At 44.8% G+C, this 22518-nt stretch overlaps 1 protein-coding gene across 5 annotated transcripts in view; it reads left to right on the top strand.

Annotated features, from left to right (window-relative positions):
* ASTN2 (astrotactin 2) overlaps positions 1–22518 on the top strand; it is an 800009-nt gene that overhangs the window by 744639 nt on the left and 32852 nt on the right. For all 5 annotated transcript variants that reach the window (XM_074362105.1, XM_074362106.1, XM_074362104.1 and 2 more), the window contains one exon: positions 5402–5543. In XM_074362105.1, the coding sequence (XP_074218206.1) occupies positions 5402–5543 (142 nt within the window). The remainder of the gene's footprint in view (positions 1–5401; positions 5544–22518) is intronic.

Below are 22518 nucleotides of genomic sequence, written 5' to 3'. Positions count from 1 at the left end.
GTTCTCCTAATTTAAAATAACAGTGTGTTTTGGAAGAAGCAAGCCAACTGCAGCTGAATAGCGTGAGGCCCTCGAAGATGTGTTTTGTCACTGACAAGGTCTCAGAGTCAATGTCTGAATTTGCCCAAGGAAAGAAAAGGTGGGGAAAGGCAGAGCCCAGCTTCTCCCTGGGCACTGCGGCCAAGAGCATCCGTAGGTTAGAGAGAGGCCAGGCCCAGAGTGGCCTCTAAATCCCCTTGGCGTTTCCTGAAAAGAGTGCGGAGTCCTGGGCAGGGACCTTTCTCCCCACCTGGGCTAAATAACTCTCTGCTCCCGCCCCTTCCATTTTGGAATTTCTTTGCTGCTTTTCTCCCAACCTGTTTTCAATTTGCTCTTGTGGCCGGCTTTGACTGTGACCTCAACTCAGTCAGAAGCAGAGAGAGGGAGAGAGAAGGGGGGTGGAGGGAGAAACAGGAGGAGGAGGACTGAGGGAGTGATGAAAGGGGAGGGGGAGAGAGAACTGAGGCAGGGGGTGGGACCTTTAGAACAATCGCTCTGTGCTTTGTTGGGTTGGTTCTGAAGGTTCAGCAGAATTGTGATTGACCTTTTCTGGGGATGGTAATGAGAGCAAGGCTCGCGTCTGAGTGGATAAAGAAATGTGTGGGGGTCTGGCCCAAGCCCACTCGGGTTACAGCCCCAGAAGAGCCATAATGGGGAACAGGCGCATTCCTGTACAGCAACTCCCAACTCCCTATCTGTTTTCAAGGAAAGAAAAACAGAAAAAGAATGTTAGAGTCTTGGACAGGCATGGGCGAGGCGGCGGTAGCAGCCTGGGTCTGGAAGGGCTCAGCCACGCGGCTGTAAGGACATCCTAGGGAGGAGGGGACAGAGGTGCCCTGGGCGGAGTGTCCTAGTGGGAGGCGCACGGTGCGTAGAGGCAGAAGAGCTGGGTTTGGGTTCTGGACCCTGCCTGGGAGTAGCTGCGAAGCCTTGAATGGGGCTGCAGCATTCCTGTATCTCTATATTCCTATCAGGGAATGTGGCAGGGTTTTAGGATTCAAACATTTTAAGCAGTAGAACTTTGAAGCCAGGGTTTTAAAAACAGTTTCTATTCCCAACCTACATAAAACATGGACCATTAGTAACTGAAATAGGTCAAGCTGGAGCTGATCTGGTTGAAGGTTAGTGTGGGTATAGAGAAGACAGGCTTCAGCCGCCACCACGTGTATGTTTCTTCTTATCCCGGAGTTCTAGATATTCACATCCACAAACTGCAGTTAGAATGTATTGCGTCCGTGAAACATATTGAACCCCTCCTCCTGCCTCTCCTGGGCGTTCTGTCTTTCTCGGAGATTCCAATTTTAAGAAGACGGCGGGATGGACCTGTGTGCCTTGTACAGTGCCTGGCACTTAGTAAATGCCTAGTAAATACAGCTCACAGTCATGCTGAATAGAGGTGGTCAGAAACTGAGGAGCATGGGCTCTGGAGGCTCTTCAGTTCTCAGTGATATTATCTCATACCCTGGCCGATGTGAATTATCTCATAAGCTGTAGGTGTCAAGAGATCAAGTTTTGAGACCCAGTTTGGTTCCAGGTCTACCTCCCACTCTGTGTATGGCCATGGATATGCCCCCCCCCCCTTTTTTTTTTAAATCTGGGCTTCAGTTTTGTCACCTGGAAAAGGAGCAGGTTGGACAAAAATAATCTCTAAGGGTCCTTATGTCTCTCCTCTGTCGTGACGAAAGCAATAATAACAATGAGAGCTGATACATTTTTTGAGCTCTTACTGCATGTCAGATGTGTGAACTGATCTGTAAGCAATACACATGTACTGTATTTGATATGATATTTAGAGCAATACTGTTAGATTAGGTGCCGTTATTATACCCATTTAACATATGATGAAATGGACACAGAGAGTCAAGAAACCTGCCCAGGGAAAGCTGTAAGCGGGAATGTATCAGGAGTTAATCAGAGCCCAGTCTCTTCACCGCTGCGCCATATTGTTCATTCCATGATACCACTGCCAGATGTGGGCTGTGATACATTGTGGAACCGCAGTGCGTGTGTTGAATTGCACTGATTCGCATTTGTGCATAGAGAAGCCCCCAGGCCTTTCTTAGTCCCCCTCCACTAGGTGACGAAGGACAGCGAGGGGTCCTTCACTTGTCTCCTTCTAGGTTCCATTTAAACCTGGACTGGGGATCCAAAACAAGCAGTCTTGCAGTTTACTTTATGGGTCTGTTCTTGTATTTAACAACCCTTCCTGTTGTCAGATTACAAGCTGTAGAAGGTCAGGGACCATTTCTTTTATTGTTTTATTTCCCAAGCCCGTAGAGCTATGAGAGTGGCATGCATTCAATCGCAAATTGAAAAGAATCAAGAAAGCTTGCTTTGTAACACTATCATTTTTTTTAACTTTCTCTAGGAGGCAGCATAGCATAAAAGAAAAGGTATGGCTTTGGAATTAGAAGGATATGTGTTCAAATCTCAGTTCTGTCTCTTCCTAAACTTGTGAGCTGAACTTCAGCTTTACCACAGAAATACTAACATTTAACTTATTAAGACTGAATGTTGTGAGGATTAAATGGGAAAAATAAAAGTTGGTACTAAAATATCAGTTTCCTATGTCATATTAACCCTTTTCATTTGAAGGTTATTTTATATATATATATATGTGTATATATATATATATATCTCCATATCCCAAACAGAATTGGACACTAAATAACCCTTATAATGTCCTTGATAAGACTACTTGTATACTCCACATTATCCAGTTTCTTCTCTTGATCTAAAACTGTAAACCTTACAACTGTGTACCGATCTTCCTGACCAGACGTTTTTATGGGGCTTTTGTCCATGGTCTAAATTATTCTAAAATGCATGGAAGTATCTGGAGAGCTATGCCCATTTGAAAATGAATGTCAACCACCTTTTGGCTTGAAGACAGTTAGTTAATACAGGCCACAAGCATGCTGAATTCCCTTATGAAGGGCCAGCTCTTTTTATGGCTATCTGGAAACAAATTGAAAGGCAGACAGTCATGGATCCAAGCTCAAAGAAAACAAATGTCAGCAGCCAGACTTGCAATCCTGAAAAAACAAGAGAAACAAAGCCCTTACTCCATCCAGTGAATAATCCCCCTTTCCCCCTTCTGTTTTTCACCCCATACATTGTTCTGCTTTGGTACCTACGGGAAGACATTGTTGGTTTATGATTTTGTTGTGGAAGAAGTTTGACATGAGAAGCCTACGGAAGAAATAGGGGCTGTCAAAATTTGTGATGAAAAAAGGTTTAATTTACCTCTTCATTTTCTAGCAAAATCTCTGGTTCTAGACAGACTTTCTTGCTAGACTCAGTCTTTCTAGACTCCAAACTCATGAAAGAGTCATTGACACCTTGCTGCAGAAAGGAAAACTGAGATTTGAGAAGTTAAGAGACTTGTAATAAATGGTGGAATGTGACTGCAGTCCCAAGTCTGTCTGACGGCAGCAGCTGAACTTGTGTGTCACTGACATTAGGCTGGTTCAGACACTTGCTCTGGCATTTACATGTCAAGTCTGTGAACTGTGTGTTGTCTTTGTGAAAAAGGGAAAACAGAAACACTACTCATCAGATCTGCTATGTGGGACTGTAGGGACAAACACATGATAGAATCCTAGGACTGTCTAGGTAGTTCCAACGGACAAGTGTTACATGAGTCACTTGCCAGTAAAGGATGAAACTTTTCTTTAAAGGACCACATGGAGGTGATCTGTAAAGTCTGTTCATCCAGTTCCCTGTCTTCTCAGACACTAGAACCAACATTAGTATTTTATGGTGGGTCTGTCATATGAGACTGTCCTTAATCCCAAGTAGAGAGAAGGTAGTTGGATGGACATCCTCCTCTTGTTTATTGCTGAGAATCTAAGCAGGGAGAGAGTGTAAGGCCTTTCATCCCAGGCATGAAGGAAAACAAGGAATCAACAGTTGGGAAGCCTCATAGACTTTCATACCATATGGTATAAAATACCTCACATGCCTCCTTTGCTCCTAAATCATCCAGATTTAGAACTGGGAGAGAATTTAGAGCCCGTTTAGTCTGGCTCATTTACTTTATCTATTTTTAAGTAATTTTTATTGATTTTTTTTCTTCCTGCAAAAGCAGTACATGTTCATTGTAGATACTTTTAAAAATAGAGATAAGCAAAAATACGAGAGAAAAAGTACCCATTATCTCATTTTCCAGACAAAGCTACTATTATGCATTTGCTGTATTTCTTCTTTTTCTAAATAGATGTATGTGTAAAATTTCCACCAAAATTAAATTATTCGGTAATAGTGTAACCTGTTTTTGAACTTTCTATGTCATGAATATCCTTTCAAATAACTTCATATTTTTCCACAATATTATTTTTAATGGCTATAAAATATTCCCTTGCATCATTGAACTATAATTGATATTGCTGCTTCCGTATCATTGAACATTTAGTTGTGTTTACATTCTTGCTAGTTTGAATAGTACTGCAATGTTTATCCTCATAACTTAATCTTTGTGCACATCTGTGTTTTTATTTTGTTATTTATTTATTTGGAAATCATAATAGTGACTCTGGCACCTTCACTTTACAGAAAACTAGAGCAGAGATGGGAATCTCATTGCCCAAAACTATACAGCAAATTCGTAACAAAGCTAAGCCTGGATCCCGAGATTCCAGACGTTCAGTGCCTCCTAGTCTTCCTCTGATCCTGTTAGCCCTATTTCTAGTAAACTTCAGCTGTTTCCTCAAATCCAGTGGCTGGATTCACTTTTAGAAATCATGGAATTGGGGGCACTTGCTCTTCTACTGTCCCTTTTTGTCTCATGACCTTTATCACTCATCAGTCATGGAACTCTCCCCACCCCCTTAGCTGGACTGGTCTCTGCCCATCTCAATACAACACTCCATGAATCCAGGACCAGTGCGTAAGACTGACCGTATGACATAAATCTATTTTACATCCTTAGCCCAACTCCTTCTTTATATAAGGAAGGAAACTGCAATTCCAAGGAGGAAGAGCCTTGCTTTAGGAGTTAAGAGGAAGTTAATGGCGGTGACAAGGCCGGAATTGTGACTCTAGACAGAAAGCACTGTCCCGTTATTGCCTTTTCATGCATTTTTATTACACAATAATTTACCTCATTTGAGCCTTGGAACAGCCTTGTAAAGGTAGGTATTAGTATCCCCACTTTACAGTTGAGAAAATTCAGGGATAAATTTAAACGAAGAATCATCAGGGCTAGACACTGATCTGTGTCATTTGCATATCCTGTGCTCATTCTCCCCATTAATCCTCTTAACTAATGGTATCCAGACATTTGATGGGTTTGGACAACAGCAGGCATGTCTGCTCACCAAGGCCTGAGCTGGGGAGCTCATCTCTCTTTGTCTCCCTCCAGGAGAATTCCTGAGTTTTGCCGATGACTTACTCTCTGGCCTGGGCACATCTTGTGTAGCAGCTGGTCGAAGCCATGGAGAGGTCCCTGAAGTCAGTATCTACTCCGTCATCTTCAAGTGTCTGGAGCCCGACGGTCTCTACAAGTAAGACCTGCTTTGTGTGTGGGGAGCATGAAGCAGACAGGACGGCTTCGATCTGGGAGGCAAGGCAGGCGTCGTCTGTCCAGGCCAACCAGGTGTTTTATAGGCCAGTCTGTTTGTTGTTCACCTTGATATTCTAAGGTTTAGAAGCGTCCGTTGGAGAGTATGACCACAGTGAGTCACAGAATCATACAGGGCTAGTGCTAAAGGGCCCGGGGTGGCCAGTAATTCAAAACCATTCATCCTACTGAGGAAGAATCTGCAACCCAGAGAGGGAAAGTGGCAAGTTAGCAAGGAGGACTAAGACAGGAGTCCCTGCCTGGTGTTCTTTTCTCAATTCCATGCTATCTCTCCTGAGAAATATTAGATTAGCATATCTGAAGTGTGTGTGTGTGTAGTGTGTGTATTGTGTATATATGTATATATAATATATAATTTTTTTTATTAATGGATCCATGCAACCCCTTAGTAATAGTGTCATCATCACTCCTTCAAATAGTACGCCAGGGTAATTGCATCTACACTTCTGGAGATGCAAAAGGAAGTCGTTCTGAGACTCATCCATTCATCTCAGAGGGAAAGGGGGCTCCTTTTCCCTTTGTTCCCCAGCACAAAGGGATGCATCTGGATGCAGTCATCGTAAGCTATAATGCAGAGTCCTAGAGACCAGCTCTCTTTATTCTTTAATGATGAAACTGTAGGTTGCCTCCCTTACCTATCTAGAAAGCTGCAGTTGTTGACAAAGTGAGTGTTACTGACCAAGCATTCAACTCATTTATCTTTTTCTTTAATTCACTTCCTCAATGATTCACTCAGTTATCCGTCACTCTGTCCAACCATTAATCTGTATCTCCATCCGTCTGTCCTTCTCTCTTCCCTTTATTCATCCATCCATCCATTCCTCCATCCCATCTATTCATTCATCCATCTATCTATCCGTCTGTACATTCACTGTTATACACCATCATTCATTCACTTATTTATTCATCAGTTCTTTCATTCATTCACATTTTTATTCACTCATTCATAACTCACTTACTTTTCAGCAAACATTGTCTGAAGAGCTATTCTCTATGAGGCTGGTTGGGGTCTCATTACCCCGGAAAGAGTAAACAGTCAGGATCCTTTGGGGTAGAAATAGGGTGAAAAGACAGCATGGGTCCAGACCCCCAAGTTTTTGTTAAGCACAGCTGGGCACCAAGCCCCGCATCTGTGCCATCAGTAGGTGTGATGGAGAGATTAGGGTGACATGGGCATGGAGGACCCATCTCTCAGGAAGGAGGTCTGGCATCACATCTCACTACCACCACTTCTGTCTCCGAGACCTTGCACGTAACGTTCACAGCCTTTCCTCATCCTACGGTTTCAGCGTCTTCAGAATGAAGGTGCATTAGATCCACCCCAGCTGGAGAGTTCTGGGAGTGCAGACTTCTGCCATGAATTTTTTTTTTTAACCCTCGTTCTGTCTTCTCCTCCTGGGCTCTTGCCCTTCCAACTTTCCTACCTCTCTCACTGCTGTTTTGCCCTGCCATACCTCTCTGCATCTTGTCTGTCTCTCCTTGCCTTGTGTTCCCTTTCTTGTGAGTATTTTCTGTGTAGCTCACTGGCTTTGTCTGCCATTCTTCCAATCATCCCTTCTTTGCCTTTCTGTTACTCTCTTAGTTTCTGTTTCTATATGAGTATCTCAATTTCTCTACCGTATTTCTTGAGTTTTGGTTCCTCGCGCTCGTTTTCTCTCTCTCTCTCTCTCTCTCTCTCTCTCTCTGTCTCTGTCTCTGTCTCTCTGTCTTTCTCTCTCTGAATCTGGTCCCCCTGAATCCCCATTCCCTCTCTCTGCCCCCACCTGGGAAGGCAAGTTGCTTTTGCAGCCCCTCTGTCCATGTGCTTTTACACAGCACCGCAGAGTTGAGATTAATCGGAGGAGTGAAAGTCAAGGCAGATTTTTTTTTTTGTCCTAAGCTCACCCTGGTGTAACAAAACAGAAACATCAGCACTTGGGCCTGTTTAAATTGAATTTCCTTGTTTGTTTCATTTGTCTTACTTTTGAATGAAAACAAAGAGCAGCAGAGGGAGAGGGTCCCCAGAAGATCTGACAGTGTGACCAGCTCCTGTACCTCTGGGCTGTCGGAGACTGAGGGCGACCCTGAGCAAAGAACCCCCCCTCAAGGTGGATGAGTCAGGCCAGGCTGGACATCCGTGGTCCCTGCCCCTTGCCTGGCCAGAGGCCTAGACACCCTTCTTGCTGCCGCTCCCCAGTTTCCTATTACCCGAGGTAATTAGCCTCTGTCTTGTCTTGGCTGCCTTTCCTTTCTCTGATCGTGGATGACTGCCAAAGGGTCCTGAGCAAACACACAGCAGCAGCCAGGCCTCATTCCTAGGGTGGGGGGCTCATTCCCACACATTCAGAGGCTTGCCACAGGCCCGCCCTCACCTCGTTGGCCTCAGCTCTGTGAAGGGAAGGCCAAGGGAGCCTGGGTCCTGCAGCCACGTGCCAACATCCAAGGTGGGACCAGAGGCTCCAGGGGATGCTCCTTATCAAGGGTGGGTGGAGTTGGAGGAGAGGAGTGAAAGGAAAACCACAGCCCTGGAGGAGGGAAGGCGTGGTGCGCGTGGTGGCGAGCCTGAGGTCTGGAGTCAGACAGCAGTTCCCACACTAGCTCCCCGTGAGACCTGGGGCCGGTTCCTCCCCCTCCTCTGACCTTGAAGTTCTTGGCTGTGGGATGGACAGGTTAAACTCGATGACCTCCAAGACTTGCACACTGAGGTAAACATGGAGCCTCCAGTACTTCCAGGATAATAGTCAAGTAGTGGTAGTAAGAGTCCACTGAGTTTTCATTGTGTGTCAGGAACCGTGCTAAGGATGTGACATGTGCTGTCTCGTTTGAGCCTTGCTGTAACCCTACCGATCTGGTGTCGTCATTTTCATATTTCATTTCACAGATGGGAAAACTGGGACTTAAAGGAGTAAGTATTTTGCCCAAAGTCACGTGATAAGAAGAGATAAAGCTGAGATTCATACCCAAGCCGACCCACCTACCCCTCCCCTCTCCCCATATTCTGTCCCTGTCCTTGTCTACCCACACATGTGGAACTGTCAGCAATACCTGGTAAGGATATGAGTGGAAGAGGGCCTTCTGACTGCAAACAAACATTTGCAAGGGGAAGAACACTGGGGACAGGAGGACCCACATCCCTGCTTGCAGATCCCCAGGGAAGGTACTTCACACCTCATCTTCCTCAGCAATTAAGCAGGGCTAATTAATTTTACCCATGGAATGAAGATAATTAATTATACCTCCTCAAGTTGTTGCAAAGATGAAACTGGATAGTATATGAGAAAGTGCTTTGAATTTGTCATAAGATCATGTGAAGATAAAAAGTTACCACGATCACGCTGTCAGAAAGAGCAAAAGGAAGGACAATAGAAGTTTTGAATCCACATGCCCCACACCCCACCACGCATACACATTTTAAGATTAGGCCTTTGATATCAGGCAGAGGTGAGTTTTTAACCTTGGCTTCAACACCTACACTGTGTGGCCTTGAGCAGATTTCTTAACCTCTCTGGGTTTCAGTTCTGTCTTCTGTAAAATGGAATCATAGTAGGGCCTATTTCATAGGATTGTGAGGATTCAGTGAACTGAAACACACCAAGAACACAGGACGGCGTCTGGCTCGTGGTCGGTACTTACTAAGCAGTGGAAGGAGGAGGGATAAGCCCTGCTGCTACACTTTGTGGCTATGTGCTTTACAGAAGCCATCGCGCCTGGGGTTGCGCTGCTGACCACTAGGTCCAGAGCATTCCAGTGGGAGAGCAAGTTACTCCGTCATCTCTGACACTGACTCCTTTACTCAAACCCCCTGAGGCGCTCTTGCTAGAATGTACTAGAATGTACCTTCCTCAAGGTCTCTGCTTCTACTGTTCTTTCCCTGGGATGGCCTTCTCCTGGCTTTTCCCGTGACTGGCACCTTTTGCTCCTTTAGGTCCATGATTAAATGTCATCTCCTTAGAAGGGCCTTCTTTGACCACATTCTCTACAATAGATCCCACCTGCCCCACACACAGACACACAAAGCCATGGCACATGGTAAAGATGTAGTGATTTAATATCTAGTCTACTTGTCTGTCTGTTCACACTAGACTATCAGCTGCATAGAGCAGAGTCTGCGTCCGCCCTCTTCATTTTAAATCCCTGGCGCCTAGAACAATGCCTGATGCCAGTAAAGAACCCAGTAAATAGTTGTTGAATATACTTGGAACAAATTTCCGAGTCAGTGCAACAACCTGGAGAATACTGACTTCTCCCCTTCACTCACTCCCCATCTCTAACTCACTTCCTTCCCAAATACTCAGGGGACATCCACTGTGTGTCATGCTGGGGTCTAACGCTGTGTCTTATATCTCTGCTTCTGTCTTCCTGTGTCTTTCTGTCTCTCTGTCTACCTCCCTACCTGCTTATCTATCTGTCATGAATCTTTTCTAATTTAATCCTCAAAACAACTCTCTAAGGCAGTGACTGTTATTCTTAGTCAAACAGATCAGGCTGCTAAGGCCCAGAGAAGTTAGATACCTTGACCAGAGCCTCAAAGCTAGTAAGTGGAGAGGACAGGATTTGAATGCAGCCAAGTTATTTGCAAAGCTTGAACTTGAAATTACCACACTAGATTATGAGAAGAATTGGATATGTGGAAATGGCAAGGGGTCAAGGATAGAAACCGTTTAAAGGGATCTTTGGTGCGAAGATCCATGCTCAGATAAGTTGGAAACACTGTGGGAAACAGATTTTGAGTCTTGACACTGAAAGCTATGTGGCCTCCACTGAACACCAGACTTCTCCCTGCCTCTGAATCCTGGCAGTGCCATGCGAACAGTTGAACCTGAGTCTGTACAAGGACCCCTGCTCCTCGTGGGATGTCCTCCCAGTGCCATTCTTGAGACGTCCAGGATCTCCAGCTCTCATCTGCTGAGCTGTTTCCCAGTGTTTCCAGACTGCCACATGTGTCTGCAAACAAGTCCAGGCTCCTGGCCCAAAGATACTATTCCAAAAGCCCAGGGGGCTTAGAGCCTTGGATGGATCATAGCTGGGCTCCCATCACCTCCAGGACACCCCCACCCCACCCCCCACCTCCTGCCCCTGCCTGGGTACAGCCTGGGCAGCGTACTGAAGCGGCAGCTGGGGCCACCGCCATGGATATGATAATTACATATTAGATGGAATCCCAAAGTTTCCTTTTATTTACATTCCTACCCTGCCCTCTTCATTTCCTCTCTTTGTGCCAAGAATCAGCACAGAATTTACTGGAAAAAGCATGAAAGTCATCAGGAGCCCTTCAGGGCTGGCTTTTTAAATGCTTGCCCAGATGATGGGAGGCGAGAGACCTGAGGGTCATCCTGAGTCTGGCCGTCAGCAGCCATGAGGCCTTGGATGAGGAGTTTCTGCTTTGGAGGCCTGTGTTTCTCCATTTGTAGAAGAGGGATTGAATGCAGCCATCCTGAAGAATGTTTCATGAATTCAGATGAATTTGGAGGCCTTGCGTCTTAGGAAATAATGGAGGCAAGGACGTGGACTCAAACCCGTGACGATCGTGGACGGAAGGGTTTGAGTCTGGGTGGAAGAGCTTCGTTCAGCCTAAGGTTCCACACCCCTTCTCTCTGCCAGCTTCAGTGACCCGGCCTGTTACATGGGCCTCCTGAGCCAAGTCCCCAGCGTGATCGGGCCAGCTCCTCAGGGGACTTCCAGGTCCTAGGGGGACAGAGAGATGCACAGAGGAAGCCTTCCGTGCTGACCAGGGGCCTGGGCTGCAGCCTCTGGGAGCTGAGGCCGAGGCCCAAGGTTGATCCAGGACACACCAGGGAAAGAAGCCAGGATGGGCCTGGCAGTTCCTGCCTTGCTCTTTACTGGCTCTTCCTTCCCACTGTGAAACTCTCTCGGTCCTTTTTTTCTCTTCAATCATTTCTCCCTCCTCTCCTTTCCTTCCTCCCTCCCTCTTTTCCTGCCTTTCTTCCCTCTCTTCCTCTGTCCTTGCACCCTCTCCTGCTCTTCTGACATCTCTCTTCCCCACCCGCTTTTGTCCGTTTCTTATTGTTTCTGACTCTGCTCTTCTTTTCCCTCCTTCCCGTTCACAACCTTGTAGCTCTCTCTGCTTTGGTCACGGGTGCTGCCTCTGTCCCAGCACTCTGACGTCCCGTCTGTCTGTCTCAGTCCTGTTGTGTCTGCGTCTGCTTCTCCTATGCTTGCCCTCTCTGTGTCTGTATGCCCTGTCTCTGCCTCCTTTTTCTTATCACTTCTCAGTCTCTGTCTTGCTCAGTCCCAGGATCTCTCTCCTTCCATCTTCCTGTGCATTTCCAACCCCTCCCCTCCACCCACTCCCACCCTTGCCTAAGAACAAGGGTCTGGGCCTATTATATATGACGCTGGGGTGAACAGCCAGTTAGGTGTGGCCCAGGGTCCCAGAGCTCAGCAGGGGCGGGGGCCTCTGATGTCCCAAAACCCAGACAGAATGTGAGCTTTCTCTGGCTGTGGTACCCTGTCCTGTTGATCAGGGGGTGGAATGAGGTGGGCAGCCTAGCTAGCTAGTCAAGACTCAGTTCCGTCTAGCGTCAGGTCACGCTAACCTCTCCAACGTGCTCACTGGGGCCCCAGAGAGGGAAAGAGCTGTCCTCAAGCCAGAAGCAAATACAGCCGTGAGTCCCAAGCCAAGAGAGACTCACAGAGGAAAAATAACGCTGTTTTTCAGCCGACAGACAGTGAGGCTCCTAAAACCTGCTGGGGACTCACTGCGTCAGGATTTCATCCAGGAACGGGACGGCGGCCAGGCTTCCAGAAGGACGGGGCACAGACTGCTCGTGCAGGCTCGTGGAGGGCAGAGAGGTGCGAGCTGAGGCCGCGCTGGAGAGCCAGGCCTTGAATGCCGGGCGGAGGAGGTGGACCTGATCCTGCAGGCAGTGGGCAGCCAGGAAGAGCTTTTGAGGAGGCCCAGGCTGTATTTAAACCTGTGTCTTTGGTGACAGCTCTGACCATGGTGTGGAGAGCAGGCTGGGTTGAGCTGAGAGACAGGGAGGCCGTTTGGTGCAGGTGGAGGGGATGGGTAGGGTCCTCACACCTCTGGGGGTCCAGTGAGTGGTGCCCTGTGTGGGGCACGTGCTGGGCCAGAGTGGAGCAGCGTGGGCTCAGCTCAGTTCTGGAAACATCTGGGAAATAGCCTTCCCGATTCTTCATGACTGACTGCAGTGCAGGGGCGCAGGGAAAGGACATACTTACTGGGCCACCACAACGTGCCTTATGCTAAGCTGGTCAGTTGGGACTCAGAACTAACCGAGCCAAGCAAGGTCTCTGCCCTCATGCAGCTCACAGTCGTGGCGGAGAGGCAGAAGGGGCTGGGTTTGCGGTGCTTCACATCACGCTCTGCTGGGAAAGCACAGGGGCCATGGAAACAGCGAGGAAAGGTTGCTCACCCAGCCGGGTCTACTGAGGGCCTGTTTTGCAGTCTGCTGTGGAATCTTCCTGGAGAAGTCAGGGGAGGGTGGGTTGCACTGGGTTGAATAGTGCCCCCCGACCCTGCTACCGAATTCATGTGTCCCTGAAACCTCAGAATGTGACCTTACTTGGAAATAGTCTTTGAAAATGTAATAAATTAAAGAGCAAGATGAGATTATACTGTAATTAGGTCGGTCCCTAAATCCAATGTAATATAGTGGCTGGTGTCACTGTAAGAGGAGAGAACCTAGAAAGACACACAGAGAAGGAGGCCATGTGAAGACGAAGGTGGAGTTGGGAGCTACGTTATCACAAGCCAAAGAAAGCCTAGGGCCATCAGAAGCTGGAAGAGGCAAGGAAGGATTCTTCCCATGAGCTTTCAGAGGGAGTATCATCCTGCTGGTACCTTGATTTCAGACTTCTGGCCTCCAGAACTGTGAGGTAATTCATTTCTGTTGTTTTAAGCCACCGTGTTTGTGGTAGTTTATTACGGCAGCCCTAGGAAACCAATGCCGGGTTTTCAGGCAGAGGACAGATCATGAGAAGCCTGGGAGATGAGAGAGAGCGCGATGAGGCAGGCAGTGTAGCTGGAATGTGGAGGGCAAGGTGCAAGTAAGAGAGCTGGGCCACAGAGGTAGGCGAGGCCTCGCCAGCCATGCTGGGGCCCCGGGGGGAGTAGGAGCAAGATTCAGGGCGGGCATGGGATGAGCGACCTTCATGGCTGCAAGGAAGAGTTGACTTGCAAAGGGAAGACTCATCATCTGAGCAGAGGAGAGGAAGCAGGTCACCAAAGGCCTTAGAAACGATGTCTCTGGGGAACATTTCAGGGACCTGGACTATTTATTCAAGAGAAAACACAGGAGGATGGTCCATGTCTTCAACCCGCTGTGGAGCTGTCAGAGGGCACTGATCTGTTCATTCAGACCCCAGAGAGCAGGATGAGGTGAAAGGCTGCAAGGGAGGTAAATTTCAGGTCAGTAGCAGGAAACATTCCAATAATGCTGGCCTCAGTAGGGTGGCAGTCTCAGAGGACAGTGCGCCTCATGCTTGGGGCAGCAGGGAGCGGAGGGAGTTGGGCAAGCCCTCAGACAGGCTTTATAAGGAGGAACTGGCAAGTGATGTCAATGGGTCAGCATGAGGTTGCTTGATGATAGGGAGCAGTGGGGACTGAGAATACTTAGCTCCAACTAATCATTACTGTGTGAGAAGGTAGATCCAGTGTTGAAAATCTTCAAAGTCATGAATCTAGGCTTAAGTGGAATCTCTTAATTAGTACTTACTGGAAACCAGTTTAATATTGGTCATATAAACCAATATTGTAGGTCACAATTAGCCTTCAGGTCATTCATTGGAATCCGTGGTCTTAGTCAACTCTCTCAGTGTGTGGATGAGGGAGCTGAGGCCTGGAGAGACCCATAGGCTTCACAGTGAAGGCGGAGCCAGCATTAACAATATGGGTCCTGACGCTCGATCCAGGGCTCTTACCAGCAGGCCTTGGCCCCCTACCTTTTATCTCAGGGTTGCCGTGTTAGAGGGAAGACACAGAGACAGCTCTGCACAGGGAGGAGTTCCCAGGATGGGGTCACAAGCCACACTAGGCTCTGTGCCCAGCTATGCTTCCCATCAGCCAGGGACCTTGGACAAAGAGATTCCTCTGTAGGAACGTCAGTTTCTTCCTCATCACAATGAAGGGATTGGATGGCGAAGTCCCTTCCTTCTCTGATCTCCTAGGACTCTAGAACTCCTGATGATAGGAACGGACCTACACTTGAAGCCAGACCTTGCCCTGCTCCCGTGGGTCCAACATGACATGCTGCCCCCACCCCCTAAACCCTCACCTCTATCCATGAAGGAGGCTGTCACTGTGAGCAGTCTTGAGGTCATCACTGGAAAGGTGTTAGCAGACTACAGGAGATCACAGTGAAAGATGTGTAGAAACTCAAAGGCAAGACAGATCCAGACTTCTGGCATTTTTTCTTTCTGCTCTGTTCTCCTTTCCCCCAAGGACAGACTCCCCCCTGGACCTGTAACCCCATTCTGCTTTCACACTTGAATCAAGCACAATAGAGCTTGAGGACTAGACATCATGGACCTAAACCTTCTCTCTTCATAGGAGAAACAAGCTCAGGGAGGGCAGAGGCTTGCCCGTGGTCACTCAGAGAACCAGCCTCAGAGCTAGGCTGGCCCAGGGCTCTTAACTCCACTGTGGTCCACCTGCTTCTCTCTCGTCCTGGATCCAAGCATCCATGTGCTTGCAGTCATCCTGGATGTCTGAGAGGCTGGGGTTTTTGAGTCAGACTATCCTAGCATCAGTCCAAATCTCAGATGTTTTCTGGCTGCACAAGATACTTATTTTCCCTGGGTCTCAATTTCCACATCTGTAAGGTGAGGGTATTGGTACTCTTATGTTAGAGTTCTGTTATGGAATGCATATAGAGTAGTTAACACAGGCACATCTCCCAGGCATAGCAAGTCCAGCACACAGTAAATGCTCAAGATCAAGTACGTACAAGACATTTCTTTAGTAGGACTTCATTAAGGATGACCAGGAAAGAGAATCACGATCGGCTAGTTGTCCTGCCCACTGTGAAGTTGCTCCCATGTCTTTTCTCTCTGAACATCCCCCAGAAGCTGTTTGGACATGAGACAAATTTGGCATTGTTCCCCCCAGGCATTAGGCATAACAAGTGATGCCTCCCCCCATTCTCTTCCTCTCCTGTTCCCTGAGCCTGTCCCTAATGTAGTTCTCATGATTGTAGAGAACTCAGATTATCAGTGATCCAAGAGTAGGACAAGATTTAGAAACCATGTTTAGGAATCCGGGCATCCCTAACATTTGGCCTGGGATTTAGTAGGTACTAAATTTAGAAAACATCAAAGGTCAGGAATAGGTATACGGGTTGAATGGATGGAAACAGGCCTTCATGTAAACATCTGTAGCTATTAGCCAGGAACATACATACCAATGACATGGCACCTGCCTAACAGTCCCTATTTATCAAGTTCTTACTACCTCTGTGCATTGTGTTAAGACCTATGTGTTTACTAACTCTTTGAACTTTCACAATATGGTACTTTCTAAGGTAGGTACTGTAGTATCTACTTTATATATAAGGAAACTAAGACAGAGGGCTAAATGACTTGTTCAAAGTCACTTAATTAGTAAATGGCAGGACCATGAGTCTAACACATTTCTGGCTCCAGAGTCCACATGTGGGTAATCTTATGCGTTCCTCTCCTAGGCAGGGGTGCAGCTGAGATTTGAAAACTTATGGCTTAGACTGAAAGCGTTTTGCTCAGTATTGGAAACAAACTGGTAAGATTATCCATACTTGGTGTAGGGGGTGACTTGCCCCCATAATAAAGGCATGGGAGCTCTGTCGGGGCCATGATCTCTAATAGCCAGTGTACCTCGGGAAAGTTGCATTTGAGCTGGGTCTGAAAGAATGGATAGCACCCACCATTTGGAATTAGGGGTGTTATTGCATCACCATTAGAGAGAACAGCTGAAATAAAGACAAGGGGATGGGAAATGAAGGGACATGTAAGGGAACAGCAGAAAGTTCAGGATAGTTGGAGATACATGGTATATAAGATTGGAGAGGTAGGACTTGCAAGGCCTTGTGATGCAGACCAAGGAACTAGTGACTTGAGCAGTGGTGAGAAGGCCACCTTTGGGTTTTAGAATGATCTCTGTGGAGCACGGGATGCTTAGGGAGCTGCTACAAGTGTCCTGGTAAGAGATCCTGGATCTGGAATTAGATCGGCAGAGAGGGACGGAGAGAAAGAAGTGGATGAAGAGAGCTGTAGGATTTGAGGTTGTCATGTTCACAGTTTTCCCTGAGAGTCTATCAGAGGACAACCAATAAGCCAGCCTCATTGAGAAAGCATAACACGGGATGTGAAATTTTAAAATCTGGGTTCAAATCCTGGCTCTACCATTTTGTAGCTGGGTGGCCTAGGAAAAAATGCCGAAGTTTTGAGAGCACCCCAAAAGTGGTGATAAGATATTCAACTTCAAAATGTGCATGAGGAATTAAAAATATATGTATTCTATATGCCAGTTTCTGGCACTCAGTAGGCCCTTATTCCTACCAGTTTCCTCCCATGCTTTCCATCTGCTTCAGTCTTAACTGCAGTAGAGTTTGTATCCACTCTCTCTCTCACTCCACCCCCTTACTGCCCAACTTCCCTCTCTCTGTCCCTCTTTCCCCAGGATGCCAGAAATGAAATAACATTCTTTGCGTGTTTGTTCTAAAGCTCCTGGCCGCCTTCCCGCAGACCCCTGGCTGGGTCAGGACTCATTTGCATTAGCATGTGTGAGGCCAGTGAGAAGGGGAGGGAGAGGCCCTGTTTTCAGGGAGTTTCATCAGGCGCCCCTGCCAGAAAAAGGAGAAGTTACTATTTCTTTCTGGGAAACATTCACAGACCCAAACAAGCAAGGCAGGCCTGGGGAGCGGTCTCATTTGTGGAGAGGTTGAAGGGTGGGTGAGCAGCCTGCCTCCCAAAACTGTATCCAGCTCCTCTCCCTCCTTATCACAGGCCTGCCCCCAGAAGTCTCTCCTGCAACATGTGCAGTAACTTAAGACCATAAATAGATCTTTCTTAATCCTATCCATGGCCTGTAACAGGGAGAGGAGAGAGAGCTCAGGGACAAGGAAGACACTCAGAAGCTACAGGATAAATAAACAGCAATTTTGCTGGCTTCTAGATGGATATTAAATCCACAAGAGCATCTCTAAAAAAAAAAAAAAAAAAGCAGTGGTAATCCCTGGAGTTTTGTATTTGTTTTTGCTTTAATCCTGTGAATTTTTAAAATAATACAGTGTCTTGGAATTACACTTTCCCTCAGGAATCTCAACAACCTTGTCCAAATCCAGATAACCAATGGCAGGCCAAAGGAGGTCCTTTGGCGTTGTCTCAGGAGTGCCATTGGCACCGTGACACGTCCTTACTCTAGAGGCAAGGATTATACCATTTACAGAGAGGCAAATTGGGTTCCTGGGATTTTCTTGGACAACCTCCCATAATTTCCCATTATTCTTTCTCAGTTTCTAGCCTGGATATGTCTTCCACAGGCGAAGCCTTTGCCTCCTTTTTCATGATACTTTCCATGTAAATACTTCGGAGGAAAAACAGAAGACTCGAGGATACACATGGCTATCATTTAGCATGCTTTCAGTGTGCCAGGCCCTGTTCTCAATGCTTTACACAAACTAAAGTATCCAATCCTCTCTATAACCCAGTGAGGGCAGCATTTTATTATCCTCATTTACAGGTGAGAAAACCAAAGCCCAGAGAAGGTAAGAAATTTGCCTAAAGTCATGCCCTAGTCAACAGCAGAGCCAGGATTTAAACTCAGACAGGCTGGCTCCAGGTTCCTAATCGCTAACTAGTCCAACCTCCCCAGAAGTCACTCTAGTGTTTAATGAGCCAGCGCACACCAGATCTTACTCTCACCCATCACGGGGCCTTGACACACTCTGCACCTCTTATTCATTCTTCAGTTCTCAGCCCAAATGTTGCTTCCTCAGAATGGCATCCTCGGAACCCATAGCCTAAATTAGGTTCCCCATCCCTTTCCTTTATTTCAGTTATTCAACTTTGCAATGACACGTTTATGTGTGTGTGTTAACGTCTGTCTCCTATTAGACCTGACAGTCTATGAGGGTAAAGATGGTGTCTGTTCTGTTGATCTCTGTATACTCAACAGCGCACATGTGGAAGGCACTCAATAGTTACCAGATGAAAAATTGAATACAGGTAATATCACATTTAATCATAGCTGTAATCTCATTAGACAGACACTTTCCCCCCCCCCCCCCACTTTAGAGCTAATAAAGGCTCACAGAGGTTCAGTATGTGGGCAAGGTCACTGAGAGAGTAAATGGCAGTACTAGTATTTGAAAGCAGATCTTTTTTCGTTTAACACCTTTACTGTGGTATGATTCCTATTCAGTAAACTACACATATTTCAAATGTACAGTTTGATGAATTTTGATAGATGTATATACACCAATGAAACCAGTACCACAATCAAGATAGCTAACATTTCCATCACTCCCAAGAGGTACAGTTGTCGAATTCCCAGTTTATCCTTTCCCACTCCCTTTACCTCCTCAGTAACCATAAATTTGTTCTCTATGTCTGTGATGAGTCTATTTCTGTTTTGTAGATAAGTTCATTTGTGTCCTTTTTTTTTTTTTTAAGATTCCACATGCAAGCAGTATCATATGGCATTTTTCTTTCTCTTTCTGGCTTACTTCACTTAGAATGACCATCTCCAGGTCCATCCACATTGCTGCAAATGACATTATTTTATCCTTTTTTATGTCTGGGCAGTGTTCTATTGTATATATATATATATACCACAGCTTCTTTATCCAGTTATCTATTGATGTACATTTGGGTTGTTTCCATGTCTTGGCTATTTCAAATAGTGCTGCTATGAACATTGGGGTGAATGTGGTTTTTTTTGAATTATATTTTTCTCTGGGTATATGCCCAGGAGTGGGATTGCTGGATCATATGGTAAGTCTATTTTCAGTTCTTTAATGAACCTCCATAGTGGCTGCACCAGTTTACATTCCCACCAACAGTGTAGGAGGGTTCCTTTTTCTCCACACTCTCTCAAGCATTTATCATTTGTAGACTTTTTAATGATGGCCATTCTGATGGGTGTGAAGTAATATCTCATTGTAGTTTTGATTTGCATTTCTCTAACAATTAGTGATGTTGAGCATCTTTTCATGTGCCTGTTGGCAATCTGTATATCTTCTTTAGAGAGATATCTACTTAGGTCTTCTGCCTGTTTTTTTTATTGTGTTGCTTTTTATTTGTATTAAGGTGTATGAACTGTTTATATATTTTGGAAATTAGTCCCTTGTCATTTGCATCGTTTGCAAATATTTTCTCTGTAGATTGTCTTTTCATTTTGTTGATGGTATCCTTAGCTGCGCAAAACTTTTAAGTTTAAGTAGATGTCATTTGTTTGTTTTTGTTTCTGTTACTCTAGGAGCTGGTTCAAAAAATATATCGCTGTGATTTATGTCCAAGAGTGTTCTGCCTATTTTTTCCTCCAGGAGTTTTATAATATCTAGACTTACACTTAAATCGTTAATCCATTTTGAGTTTATTTTTGTGTATGGTGTTAGAGAATGTTCTAATTTCAGCCTTTTACATTTTGCTGTTCAGTTTTCTGAGCACCACTTGTTGAAGAGACTCTTTTCTCCATTGTATATTCTTGTTTCCTTTGTTATAGATTAATTGACCATAGTGTGTGGGTTTATTTCTAGACTTTCTATCTTGTTCCATTGATCTATGTGTCTGTTTTTTTTACCTGTACCATATTGTTTTGATTACTCTATTGATCTATGTGTCTGTTTTTTTTACCTGTACCATATTGTTTTGATTACTATAGCTTTGTAGTACAGTCTGAAGGCAGGGAGCGTAATTCCCCCAACTCTGTTCTTTTTCAAGATTGTTTTGGCTATTTGGGGTCTTTTGTGTTTCCATACAAATTTTAACTTTTTTTTTGTTCCAGCTCTGTGAAAAATCTCATTGGTAATTTGATAGGGATTGTACTGAATCTGTATATTATCTTGGGTAGTTGGGCCATTTTAACAATATTGATTCTTCCAATCCGAGAACACAGTATATCTTTCCATTTGTTTATGTCATCTTCAATTTCTTTCATCAGTGTCTTACAGTTTTCAGAGTACAGGTCTTTTGCCTCCTTGTGTAGGCTTATTCCTAAGCCTTTTATTCTTTTTTGGGATGATGGTGAATGGTATTGTTTCCTTAATTTCTTTTTCTGCCATTTTGTTGTTAGTGTATAGAAATGCAACTGATTTCTGATATTAATTTTGTATTCTGCAACTTTACCAAATTCATCGAGAAGTTCTAATAGTTTTCTGGTCAATTCTTTAGTGTTTTCTATGTATAGTATGTTATCGGCAAACAGTGAAAGTTGTACATCTTTGTTTCCAATTTTGATTCCTTTTATTTCTTTTTCTTCTCTGATTGCTATGTCTAGGGCTTCCAAAACTATGTTGAATAAAAGTAGTGAGAGTGGGCATCCTTGTCTTGTTCCTGAACTTAGAGGAAATGCTTTCAGCTTTTCCCCATTAAGTGTGATCTTAGCTGTGGGTTTGTCACATATGGCCTTTATTATGTTGAGATATATTCTGTCTGTGCCTACTTTCTGGAGAGTTTTTATCATAAATGGATGTTGGATTTTATCAAAAGCTTTTTCTGCATCTATTGAGATGATCATATGATTTTTAATTCTTCAATTTTTTTAATGTGGTGTATCACATTGATTGATTTGCAGATACTGAAAAATTTTTGCATCCCTGAGATAAATCCTACTTTTTCATGGTGTACGACCCTTTCAATGCATTGCTGGAGTCAATTTGCTAGCACTTTGTTGAGAATTTTTGCATCTATATTCATAAGTGATATTGGCCTGTAATTTTTTATGTGTGTGGTATCTTTGTCTGGTTTTGGTATCAGGGTGATGGTGGCATCATAGAATGAGTTTAGAAGTGTTTCTTCCTCTGCAATTTTTTGGAATAGTTTCAAAAGTTTAGATGTTAACGTTTCTCTAAATGTTTGGTAGAGTTCAACTGTGAAGCCATCTGGTCCTGGATGTTTGTTTATTGGGAATTTTTTAAATTACTGATTGAATTTCAGAACTGGTAATTGGTCTATTCATATTGTCTATTTCTTCCTGGTTCAGTCTTGGCAAATTTTACCTTTCTAGGAAATTGTCCATTTCTTCTACATTGTCCTTCTTGTTGGTGTATAGTTGCTCATAATAGCCTCTTATGATCCCTTGTATTTCTGTGGTGTTGGTTGTAACTTCTCCTTTTTCATTTCTGATTTTATTAAATTAGGCCCTCTCCTTTTTTTTTTTTTTTTTGATGAGTCTGACTAAAGGTTTATCAATTTTATGTACTTTTTCAGAGAACCAGCTTTTAGTTTCATTGATCTTTTCTATTGCTTTTTAGTATCTATTTCATTTATTTCTGCTCTAGTCTTTATGATTTCTTTTCTTCTACTAACTTTGGGTTTTGTTTGTTCTTCTTTCTGTAGCTGTTGAGGTGTAAGTTTAGGTTGTTTATGTGAGTTTTTTTCTTATTTCCTGAAGTAGGCTTGTATCATTATAAACTTCCTTCTTAGAACTGCTTTTGCTATGTCCAGGGGTTTTGGATCATTGTGTTTTTGTTTTCATTTGTCTCAAAGTAGTTTTTGATTTCCTGTGTGATTTCTTCAGTGATCCATTGGTTGTTTAGTAGCATATTGTTTAGCCTCCATGTGTTTGCAGTTTTTGCAGTTTTTTTCTCGTATTTTTCTTATAGCATTGTGGTTGGAAAAGATGTTTGATACAATTTCAGTTTTCTTAAATTTACCAAGTCTAGCTTTGTGGGCCGGCATGTGGTCAGTTCTGGAGAATGTTCCATGTGCATTTGAGAAAAATGTGTATTCTGTTATTTTCA

This window comes from Camelus bactrianus, chromosome 4 (assembly GCF_048773025.1).
Source record: "Camelus bactrianus isolate YW-2024 breed Bactrian camel chromosome 4, ASM4877302v1, whole genome shotgun sequence".
Taxonomy (NCBI): Eukaryota; Metazoa; Chordata; class Mammalia; order Artiodactyla; family Camelidae; genus Camelus; species Camelus bactrianus.
The sequence above is the reverse complement of the archived record's forward strand: the minus strand, read 5'-3'. Positions and strand labels throughout refer to the sequence as shown.